Raw genomic sequence first — 12,122 nt, forward strand, 5'->3', positions numbered from 1 at the left:
AAACCATTCAGGCACCCAGGTTGCTATCTCTCCTTGGGTAGGAAGGATCTGGCCCTATCTGGAAATGCTATAGACCCACAGTTTGGAAGGCTGGCTTATCTCCCCTCCTCCTCCTGAATGTGATTTTTATTGCCCGAGAAAATGTGGAAATGCATTAACAAATGTGGGCCACAAAGCTCTGGATTAAATCAATCTGGACTGAAATGCCAGTTCTCTGTAGTCATTCTGCAGACAGCTTTGGCTTCGGCCCTCCAAAACCAGCATGCTTTGAAAGATAAACAACTTATCATTCCAGCCGGTGATACTAACAAAAATCCCTCTTTTGTACTGTATTCATATAAACCACAACCAGCTGGTAGAAAAGCTATATTATGCATGTTTGAAGACTGAAAAGGTCAATTCATATAATCAAACCCATTTTAGCACTGCTATCTTTTAGTCCTATAAAGTGTGATTGTGTTGCTGCAGCTCAAAGAGATTTGCTGAGTTACAAAGCTGTGCCTACGTGCCCATCAGGAGAACCTAATTTGAGGTATTTGGGGAAGCAGGTGAAGTTCTCCACATGCATTCTGAATGGTGAAGTATGAGTCCACACTGATGGTTTCCATGTGGTGAGTTGAAAAGAAAAGAGCAGCCTGAGCCAAGGAATCCAACCCCCCCCCCAATTAAAATGTCACCAAGGCTTTGTACTTCATACTCTGACAAGCTCTTGCTGTTAAGAAAATGCTTAAGAGCCAATTTGGCTCTTCAAACAAAAAGCATAAAAGTCTGAACCTTTGTGAACATTCTGTCAGCTCCATTGCGCCATCTTGCGTTCCATTTGAACTTACATGGCAGATAACCTTTAAGGTGGCCCATTTATGCCAAAGAGGCTACCTCTTGAAATAGTCTGATTTTCACAAGAACCCTATGAGATAGGTTAGGCTGAGAGCATGTGACTGGCCCAAGATCACCCAGCAAACTCCCATGGCTGAGGGGGAATCTGAACCTGGGTCTCACAGATCCTAACCACTCTAACCACTATACCGTATTGGCTATTTCTTTTTGGGGGGGGGTCGTCTCCAAAGCAGTGTTCCCTCTAAGCTTAGTTAGTGTGAGCTAGCTCACAGTTTTTTAGCCTCCAGCTCACACATTTTTGTCTTAGCTCAGGAAAGATAGCTCCAGACCGAACTAATTTATGCAGTAGCCAAATCGCTCGCTCACAACTTTAATGCCAGTAGCTAACAAAGTAACATTTTTGCTCACAAGACTCCACAGCTTAGAGGGAGCATTGCTCCAAAGTGGGATAAGTAATACCTTAAATAAACAATAAATTGTAAGAAATATGGAAATTGGCAGGGACCAAAAGTTTACTGTATTGATTCCAAGAATGGCAATGTTGGGTTTGGATTTGGCAAACACAGGTTAAAATTCCTGTCCAGCTGTAAATGCTTGGACAAGTTATATTCAGCCTAGCTTTATTCATCAGGTTGTTGGGAGGCTAAAACATATTTTATGCTTTAGTATTATGGCTTGTTTCTGTGCTATACTTTTATTATTATTTTTTCCTTGTGAACTTCATTAAGCCAGTTCTGGAGGGGCAGCATATACATTTTCTAATAAATAATAAGCACAACGTTATGCCATTTTTGTTATAGTAAGGATTTTTACTTTTTTGCCATTTCAAGAGCCTGTTGGTAGCAAACAGCAAAACATTTCAAATCTGTGTTTAAACAGTAAAAGAACTTACTTTTCATTGTTTACTTTATGCCCACAAATCTAGTGGAACATCCTAATTACAAAGTCATTGTGGGGGGAAAAGCTGACTACAGCTGTATAAGCACCTCACAAAAATATGTGCAAACCAGCTCTCTGGGGTAATGCTGCAAAATAATGGTGCTTCCAGCAGAGTTACAGAAACACTTTTTCTCCCCTGATATTTCAGTTGCTTGTGTTCAGCATCCAGCTACAACTTCCATGTCAAAATATGAAGCTGTGGAGTCAGGCTGGTCCAATGAAGAAAAAGCCTTTCTTGGCATCTGCTGATCTTCTTAGCTGGAGATGCCAGGTATTAGACCTGGACCTCTGACATGCAAAGCGTATGTGATAAGACATGGCTCTCCAATACGTAGGAATGAGAATCTTGTTGCAAAACAATGCTAGCAACCCACAGTCCAAGGAGACAGACTGGGATGTCCCCTGACCCATCAAACCACAGTTGTTTACAGATAACTGAATCGAACTAAGTGCCAAACTGCCCACATCTGAGGGCTCACAACTGAAAGCCACGTTGTGATGGCTGAGATGATTCTGTGCTGAAATACAAATGTTCTGCTTTTCTCCCTTCCGGGAAAAAAATAAATACTGAATTTATGTATCTTTTCCCCCTAGATGGAGAAAGGCAGTTGTGGGGAGAGCATTTTGCTCGGAAAACACAGTCCCGAAGGTCAAGTTGTAAAAAGCCCTTTTTATATTAATATCTTCTGATTATTTGATAGTGTAAACCACCTTCAGCAGGGCTCCGGAGAAGCAGCATAAGCATCTCCTAGATTAATTAATTAATAAGCACCCCCTTACTGTTTCATGTCTGAAAAGTGGACTCCAGGAAAATGGATTTTTAAAAGGAAAATTTGGAATGGCACAATATCATGTCATTGTAATTCAAAAATGTAGTTTGGAATGCTAGCATGCACCAACGTATTTTCCTTGTGTAAGCACCAGCCTGCCATTGCCATAGCTCTGACACACTTCACATGATCTGTACATTCAAGAATGATTTCCTTCGTCTTGGTGACACAGGTGAATACTGCGTGGAGAGCAGCAGCTCAGTCTGCAGTGAGTGTCTTTGGGAAGGCGAGGAGAAATCGGATTGCTCAATCAGAATCTGGGATTATAGAGGATCCCGAACCGCTCATTTTACTTTCCACTGCCCCTTTCTACATCACGTAACGTGATACAACTTTTCCATGACTTGTACTTTTAACAGCACAGATGTTTTTGCGGAATACACATTTTTTCCTGGTACTATACATTGTGTGTCTGGTTGCACTTTTGTTCCCTTAAGCCTTGAAGGGAAGTAAAATAAAAACAGGTCTCTTTTGTCACATTGTTTACCCCTGAACAATAGACATCGATTTTCCTGCACCTGTCAAATCCATCCCAGAAAGACCAACCAAGCAGCAGTAGTCGGGCAATGCTATACTGCAGATAACAAGGAAGAAGGCTTCCAGAAGAAGCCATTTCCTATTTCCATCCTACGAACTCTACTGATAGGATGAGCCAGGAGTCTTTTGGGGCCGGAGCACGCCAGAGCGCTGCTCCAGCAGTCCAGGAGCCCACGCAAATGGTGGCGGCAGCAAGCCCCACCCCCAGCTCCCCGCGCCGAAAGCACTGTGGCTTGGGGGATGCCAGGAGAGCCCTGCCGCCGGGTCCCCCGGGCCGCGCAGAAGTGCTGCAGCTCGGGGGATGCCCGGAGAGACCTGCCACCGGCTTCCCCGGCCCCCACCAAAGCGATAAGTAATGGATCCGGGTGGTGGGGGTGGTGCGGGCTTGATGGGGGGTGGTGGGACAGCTTCCCTCCCCCCTCTCTTTGCTATCTTTCCCTCCTTTCCTTTTCTTTCCCTTCTCTTCCTTCCTTCCTCTCTTTTCCTCCTTTCCTTCTCTCTTTCATTCATTCCCTCCTTTCCTTCTCTCCTTTTCCTCTTTTCCTCCTTCTTCCCTTCTCTCTCTCTTTCTTTCCCACCTTCTTCTCTTCTCTCTCTCTTTCTTTCCCGCCTTCTTCCCTTTTCTTTTTTCCTCCTTTCCCCCCCCCGCAGGCCAGCTGGGGAAGGGAAGGGGAGGCTTTTGAAGATGCCTCCCCCCCTTTTGCTTCCCCTTCTGACATCACTTTCGGTGATGTCAGGGGGCGTGACATATGCTAATAGCCTAGTCGCTCATTAGCATACCATATGCTAATGAGCTCCTGCAGCTCTTTTTCTACAAAAAGACCCCTGGGATAAGCAGAGCAGAACATAAAGCAAGAGAAGTGCTCAGAAGCTTTGTTATTTTCACTTCCTAATTTTTAATCCATTGCTGTACCAGATCATGTAATATAACTGATAACTGGGTAGCTATATTGTTTCCAGCTTGTCAATTCATATTTAAACATGCTATAAATAGGGCATGATTATAGATTGGTTTTGAATGTGTTAAGCTTGACACACGAATTTTACATAGAAATCTGAGTGGGTTAAAAACACACTCCTTAGCATAGCACTCAGAACTTTAATATGAAAAACCAAGATGCCTTAAGCTGAAGAAGGTACGTACCAACAAGCTGACAGTACATCCAATCTTTTTGCCATCCACGTCACCCATTTTCATGCAGTCTCTGAAGAAGGAAAAGAGACCATATAATATGCAGGGAAATTAATTATGCATGTCAAATAAAATTAAATATCCAGAAGGAATTCTCTGTTAGCACAAAAATATACTATTGATTCAGGGATGTATAGCAATTGAGTTAGCCAACCACAATGGCAAAGAAGTGTTGCTGATTTTACACACACACGTATGTATATGTGTGTGTGTAAAACCAGCAGCATACATACATTTTATTATATACTTATCTTAAACAGATTCAAAAGGCAGCATCTGGACCGCTTAACAAGTGCAAATTACTGGAATCGTGTGTTCTTGATGTTAAAAGAACTAAATTGCCTATCTGTTTGTTCTCTGGCATAATTCAAAGGCACTGATCAGTATCTGTAAAAAACTAAAAGTATGGGGACCAGAGAAGCTAAGGGATCACCCAATCCAATTGTATGCCCATCTGTCAATTAAGGTCTCTATGTGTCTGTAGCTTCTGAAGTGAGGAAAGTGGCTACCAGATACGGGACCTTTTTTGAAGTGGCTCCTCATCTTTGAAATGTCCTCCTGTTAGCACTTGCCTGGCACATGATCTTTATTTCTGGTACCAGGTAAATACTCTTTTTAGCTACTGAGTCTGTTGGACTTTTTAAAAAAAAATATGTTTGTTTCCCACTCATAACCCTCCCTTTAGGCCTCTATTTTTCCAGCTATAACATACCACTTTTGAAACCTGGGGAGAGGGGAGAACATTGAAAAACAGTTTGTGATGTGGAACAATAGACTGATTTTTTTTAAAAAAAAACCCACTGGACATATGTGACGTAAGTGCATCACGTACCAATCCTGCCCAAAGAATCTCATTTTGAGTAAGGTTCAACTAAATGTAACACTGAGAATACTTGAGCAGAGCTCCCAGTAATTAATTCCTTCTTATAATATCAGCTGGGAGTAGAGTTGCCAACTTTGAGTCCGGAAATTCCTGGAGACCTGGGAGTGGAGCCTAGGGAAGGTGGGCTTTGGGGAGGGGAGGGACCTCAGCAGGTTATAATGCCATAGATTCTACACTCCAAAGCAGCCATTTTCTCCAGAGGAACATTTTCTGTAGTCTAGAGCTCAGTTGTAATTTCAGGAGATTTCCAGGCAGCACCTGGAGCAGGCCCATAGCTACAGTGGGGCATCTCGGGGCCTGGCCCCCTGACTTACTGCTAAGGCCCCCAGACTTCCTATCCAGCCCCCCCGACTTCCAGTTTTTTTATTATATTTGTGGCGCTCCCTTGGGGGGGGTGTAGGGTGCCCCCCAACTTGTTTAAAGGCCCCCTGAATTTTAAAAAAAATCCTGGCTACGGGCCTGACCTGGAGGCTGGCAACTCTAGCTGGGCATTAATTCTAGTCATGACAATAGCATGAGGGAGGGAGGTTTTCCAGCCCAAGCCATTTTCCTAATCTGAAAAAACTCCAGTGAACAGGCATTGCCCACACTAGTTAGGAAACTGAAGCAAGGGTAGCAACTAGTGTATAGATTTCTGTTATTCAAGGAAAACAGAGTGACATTCCTCATGAAACTGCAGATACAGAGGATACAAAAGAGAAAGTAAGTGTAGGATCACATACCTAATCTCTGTGACTGGCCTAGTAATACTGTAAGGGTGTATATATGTGAAGTACTTTCTACTTCTATGAAGATAGCAAATAGAATCTAAAAATTACAGGAAGTACCAATAATACACAGTGCAGAGCTAGAGGTCTTTTCCATTGCCAACACAGTTCTTCCGAGATACAGCAAGCCCATAAGCACTACCCACCCGCTGCATTACATTATAGACTACACAGTGAATTGGCATCATCAGACGCTTAGCTTGATGAATGCAAATACCTCAAGTGTCCTCCTATTTTTTGGATTCATCCTCTGTGACTTACTTTTATTGATCTGCTAAAAAATACTGGAGACTAACTGCTAGCTGCATCTCTTGTCTTCTTCATCTATTTAGCAATATTTTTAGGCCACAGACTTGGCTCGCTTTCTGCCAATTGTACAGAGCCTAATACATTTTGTCCTGCATTCCTGTTTCTGTTGCCACAGCTTTCCTTGGGTGCAAAAACAGAGTGAGGATTGTAGTACGCAATGTACAGGATTAATCAGAAAAAAGAATGCACCCCTTATTTAAAAAAAACCCCTCCGTGTACTGTGAAAACTAGGATGTCAGAGAGAAACTAGGCTGGAACCTGTCCTTAGCGGGCAAGTCCTCCACAATACAAAAAAAAATTATGGGGGGGGGGAGGAACATTCATACACATGACCTTACATGTATCCCGTTTTAGGAAAGCTGAACCAAATGACATTCCTGAACAGTAGTTTTAATATTTAAATACAATTGTTTCCTAAATGCTGTATAACAACAGCAAGAAAATCCCTAAATCACTGTTATATCTAGATTGCTCAGAATATGTTGCTTGTTTTGGTTCTGATATTCTTGATGATGATAGTCTTCCATAGGAAAATGCTCACATTCGGCTTTCAGACAATTGTATTCCTTGCTGCAGAGCATGCAATGACTGCTCACCTGTAGTCCAGCAGCCTCTCCATTAGGCGGGTTACAGTAGCAATTAATGAGACGCCACTTTCTCTCCATGTTTCTCGTTCAATTTTCTTCAACAGGCTGGAAGGAATGAACCCAGGGCAAAATATCAGCATTTATTTTTATCAGTCTCCATAACAACCAATTTATATTCAAAGGTACCCAAAAATGCTTGAGCAATAATGGGCTCATTCACAGATTTAATTTTGTTCATTAAAAAATAATAGCACAGTTGCAAATATCATCTTACCTGGGATAAGGACCAAAGAGTGGAATTCTACTCCAGGAAGCATTGACAAGGCAAATTGATTTTTTTTTTAGGTTAGCCAACTCCAAGTCAAAACAGAGAGAGATAACATCCTATTTCTCAAAAATACATCTAGATATTTCAACAGCCTTTACACACAAAAGATTTGGGGTTTTAGTACATCTTCACTCTATTGCACTATTCATCAGACCTACATTTCAGTATCAAGAAAAGAAACTGAAGATTTTTGTTACCTAGAAGACAGCATTTCCCATTTCACTGTTTCCTTGCGATGAGATTTCAAATCTTCTCAATGTAGGATTTTTTTCTCCCGGTACTTTAGTCGACAGTAGTTCTGCACCCACACAATTTACTGCATTGTAACTGCCACAGGAAAAGCCTTTTCCAGAGAAGGATCTTTTTTTTTCTCAAAAAAAGAACACTTCCCTTTTGCTTAGTGTTATTTATGCATTTCAATCTCATTCATTTAACTGTTAAATAATTGATAGGGTTTTGGTGGCAAGTATTAGCCAAATTCTCTGAGTCAATTAGAATTAAATTGAGTTATCTTAGTCTATATACATACAAGTATAGAAACAGAACTGCCAGCAGGGAATATTGATGGACACTGACAAGCACTGGCTACATTTCTAAAATAAGAAAAATCAGAGCATCTTCTCCCCCAGGAAGCCCTTCCCACCACACCCAGATATATGTTAAACAGAAATGAAAGGGACACAGTCCATACATGGCCAAAGATAATCTCTTTTTTGCTTTACTGATGCACTGAGCCCTTCACAATTGTATGTTTTGCAGATGCTCATGAGAGAAGCTTTGAGGTATTTTCATGTTTTGAGCCAGCGTGGATCTGAAAAATCCAGGTACAAATCCTCACTTTGCTGTGAAGATTGCAGAATCATGTTCTCATTTGTCCACTTATGGCAGGAGACCTTCAGGCAGTTGCAGACTTTGCCCTCCCATGTTCAGCTAATCAGAGGGTGGAAACGGGGGCCAAAGGGGGACTGCCTGATCATTCTGTGGAGAAAAATTTAAAAAGAAAAATAAGGCCTCGTCTACTTATAGGAAGTTATGGACATAGAGTTCCTGAGAATTCCTACAGCTACCCAGAAGTGACAAGCTTAGCTCTAGCAGGATTACCATAGAGTTGGTGGGTCTCAGTGAGCCCAAGCAGGATTACCATAGTTTATGGTGATTGCTAGAGCTACCTTTGTCACTTCTGGGTAGCATGAAGTATTGTCAGGAACTCTATGGTAGGGATTTCCTGTAAGTAGACAAGGCCTTATTTTTCTTTTTGATTTTTCTCTCAGGATGCTGCCCCCACAACTCTCCTCCCAGCTGCCTGGCAACCCTATCACTGGATGGACTTGGGCCAGTCTGTCTAACCTATTTTATAGAATTATTGAGACATTTAATGTGGAAAAGGTGAACCATATATGACATGCTGAGCCCCTGTGAGGAAGGGTATGATAAAAATATTTTAGATAGATATTACTGAGATCTGTTATTGAAAAGTAGGAATGACAAACATCATGCTCAGTTTAAGCATAGCAACATGGGTCACACAAGAAAAGTGCTAGGAGTACAATGGTGAATACAGTTGGTACTTCTGCATAAGGTCTATATTTGTACAGATGGTCAAGGTCAAATGTCCAACGAGTCTTTCCAAGAGATGTGATGGCAGAAACTAATGTAGAATTCAAAAACATATGGAAAAGTAAACTAATCATAATGACCAGGATGCACAGTGGCTGGGGTAACAGTCTGTCTATGGACAGTACCAACCAGTTGTGCATTATAACTTCTACAAGTGCAATTTAACTTTCACCATCTCCGTGAAAATGTTCATTTTCTAACACTCCCAAAACATGCTAAAAACCTGAATTCTGACTTCAGAGGATGGCGGAAGACAGGAAGGCCTGGCGTGATCTGGTCCATGGGATCGCAAAGAGTCGGACTCGACTGTGTGATTGAACAACAAATTTTTTCAGCTACCACAAGCTCTATGCCTGTAAAACCAGGCCTGAGCTAAGCCTATGGTGCCTTAAGGTTCTGTGCTGAGTTTAATTGCTCTGAATTGTCAGCATCATTCAACACAGAGTAGTGACAGTGTGTAATGTACCTATCTCAGACCGCGTGCGACACAAAGGCTCCACGTGGTCAGGCTAAACCTCCGAGCTTCGCTCCAAGGAACAATGGACTAGAGGATCCTAGCCCGCTCCAATTGGAGGGCTAGGCTCCCGGCCGAGAGCCTATGGAACTCTCGGCCACTGTAAATAGCCAATGACTTGAGTGGGGTGTGTTTGGGTGTGGGGTTTTCAGGGGATATAAACCGGCCTGCGAGCTGGGAAAACGTGTCTTGTTCTTACTAAATAAAAGTCTTAGAGCTGAAATGAAGTAAGCCTAAGGACTTTTCACTGGCGATGAAGGTGGGATGCTAATCTCTCTTCCATGAACAATGACCACGAGACGAGCATCACATCACGCTTCAGCACCGAGAGCACCGCACGGCGCTGCCGCGCCTCGTGTCCCGCTTCTCCGGTCACCGCGCATCACACCGCTCCAGGGATTGCTGACTCCAAGCGCAGCGCCACCTCTACCTCCACCTCTTCATCGGCCGCCACTGCCACTGCCGCTGCACCTGAGCAACTGCCGTCTCCTCCTCCTCCTGTCACTAAGATGGGCACCTGTTCGTACGAGGTCTCCTGTGAGGACGGAATGGTGCTCCACAGATACATCGACCAACTACATCAGCAAGTGCTGCCTCTGGAACCAGAGGACCCCGAGGAGCCAGACAAATCCGAGCCCCCGGAGTGACAGCCACCACCAGTGATCGCCAGCCCACCGGAGACCGCACCCCCAACACCAGTCAACTAGCCTGCAGATTCCCTGGCTGCCTCGGATGAGCCCCAGGGAACAACGCCTGCTTCACCGGCGCCGGTTTCCCCGACAACTCCAGCAACACACCACTCCACGAGGGAACGTAAGGCTCTGGCATATTTAAAGGACTATGTATGCGGATGTCTTTCGGACCAAGGGGGGAGGGGTGTAATATACCTATCTCAGACCTCGTTCGACACAAAGGCTCCACGTTGTCAGGCTAAACCTCTGAGCTTCGCTCCAAGGAACAATGGACTAGAGGATCCTAGCCCGCTCCAATCGGAGGGCTAGGCTCCCAGCTGAGAGCCTATGGAACTCTCGGCCACTGTAAATAGCCAATGACTTGAGTTGGGTGTGTTTGGGTGTGGGGTTTTCAGGGGATATAAACCGGCCTGCGAGCCGGGAAAACTTGTCTTGTTCTTACTAAATAAAAGTCTTAGAGCTGAAATCCCGAAGTAAGTCTAAGGACTTTTCACAGTGTAAATCCAATTCAGCTGACCCAAACAGTCTGCTTCATCACCCTTCATGCAAGCGGAAGTGGAGGAATCCTGATGCAGTATGATATGGCCTATACCACTTCAGACTGTAGCAGGGGAGAGAAACAGTTTTAATACTCCCCACATTTAAAATACTTCCTACCAATAAAAATTAGCACACCAGGGAGAAAGAGTTCAGCCCTTCACAGGATGTGCTAGTTTTCAATTTATAAGGTATTATGAAATGTTGGGGAACTGTGAAAAATATGCAAACCTTTCCCTGCAGTCATAAGTGGTACAGTCATTTCTACAAACTTAGCATTCTGCCACCTGATCACCATCTCATTGCTCTGCATGATTTGGCCAGGCCAGAAGAATATCTAAAGGTTGGGCTCCATTTTAGTTTATTCAGGGAAAGCAAAAAGGGCACTAAAATTCCCATAGCAATAACAAGAGATTAGAAAATTGCACAGCAGGAAAACGTTTTATGGCCTCGTGGCTTCTCCCCTACTAAATATCAAAGGCTTGTTCAAACTGACAGAACATTTCAAAATAAAAGCTCCAGTAATCTTTCAGAATTGATACAGATTAGCCAGTCCAAATACAGAGTTTACTTTCGGGTTATGTATTTTAAATGGAATACTTATGTGAGGATATTCCCAAACTCATACAAACCATTTTTATCAGTGACCTTTCAAAGATAATGTACAAGGCAAACATTCATAACACAAGAACAAAGTTGGAGTCCAGTGGCACCCTTAAGACCAATGAAGCTTTAGTCAAAGTATAAGGTTTGGTGTACAAAAGCATACTTCTTCGGATAAATGGAACAAGAAGTGTGCTTTGCACACAAAAGCTTATATCTATAGAAAAGAAAGTCCCCTCACGGTAAAATCAACAACCAGGCCAAACCGCTGGACCTAGAGACACCAAATTCTGGGAAAGCGCTCCTACCGTGGCATGGGTGCTTGTTAAGAAGGGATTTTGAGAAATTCCACCCCTAAGTGGGTCAAAAGGGGGAAAATGTGCTTCCCCCATTGATTCCTATGTGACTTCCAGGCGGCTACCTTTCTACACCCCCCACTCTCTGATTGGTCAGCTGCAGAGCTCAGTGTTCTGAAGTAAAAAAACCCCAACAGTTACAGGGGACTGCACAGAGCTAATGACAGCTGAGGAAATCAGGAGTGGCCAAGAACCACCTGTGAGGTGAAGCAAAGCTGCTGGCTCAGCCTCTCTGATGGCTTCCAACACACTCCCCCCACCTCCTACACCTAACAGGCAGTTGTCTGTCAGGTTTTGCCCCACCTCCACAGTGGCTTCCAATCCTCCTCCCCCCTCCCCCTCCTACACTGGACAGGCAGCTGCCTGTCAGGTGTAGGAGAGGAGGTGGGATGGCTTCCAACACACTCCCCCCACCTCCTACACCTAACAGGCGGTTGTCTGTCAGGTGCAGCAGCGGTTGCAAGGTGCTTAAAGCAATGAGGGAGCCCGCCCCAAAAGTAACACCTTAGTGATCCTGCCAGCCCTGCCTCCACAGTGGCTTCTAATACTCCTCGCCCTCCCCCTCCTACACTGGACAGGCAGCTGCCTGTAAGG

General features: G+C 43.8%; 1 protein-coding gene across 1 annotated transcript in view; it reads right to left on the minus strand.

The window, feature by feature from the left end:
- Window positions 1-12,122, minus strand: part of DOCK4 (dedicator of cytokinesis 4) — a 208,119-nt gene that overhangs the window by 17,796 nt on the left and 178,201 nt on the right. The window contains exons 33-35 of the mRNA XM_015412932.1: window positions 7,156-7,182; window positions 6,891-6,986; window positions 4,288-4,348 (exon numbers count right to left, since the gene is read on the minus strand). Of these exons, the coding sequence (XP_015268418.1) occupies window positions 4,288-4,348; window positions 6,891-6,986; window positions 7,156-7,182 (184 nt within the window). The remainder of the gene's footprint in view (window positions 1-4,287; window positions 4,349-6,890; window positions 6,987-7,155; window positions 7,183-12,122) is intronic.

Source organism: Gekko japonicus, unplaced genomic scaffold, assembly GCF_001447785.1.
Source record: "Gekko japonicus isolate JY-2015 unplaced genomic scaffold, Gekko_japonicus_V1.1 scaffold1668, whole genome shotgun sequence".
NCBI classification, from domain to species: domain Eukaryota; kingdom Metazoa; phylum Chordata; class Lepidosauria; order Squamata; family Gekkonidae; genus Gekko; species Gekko japonicus.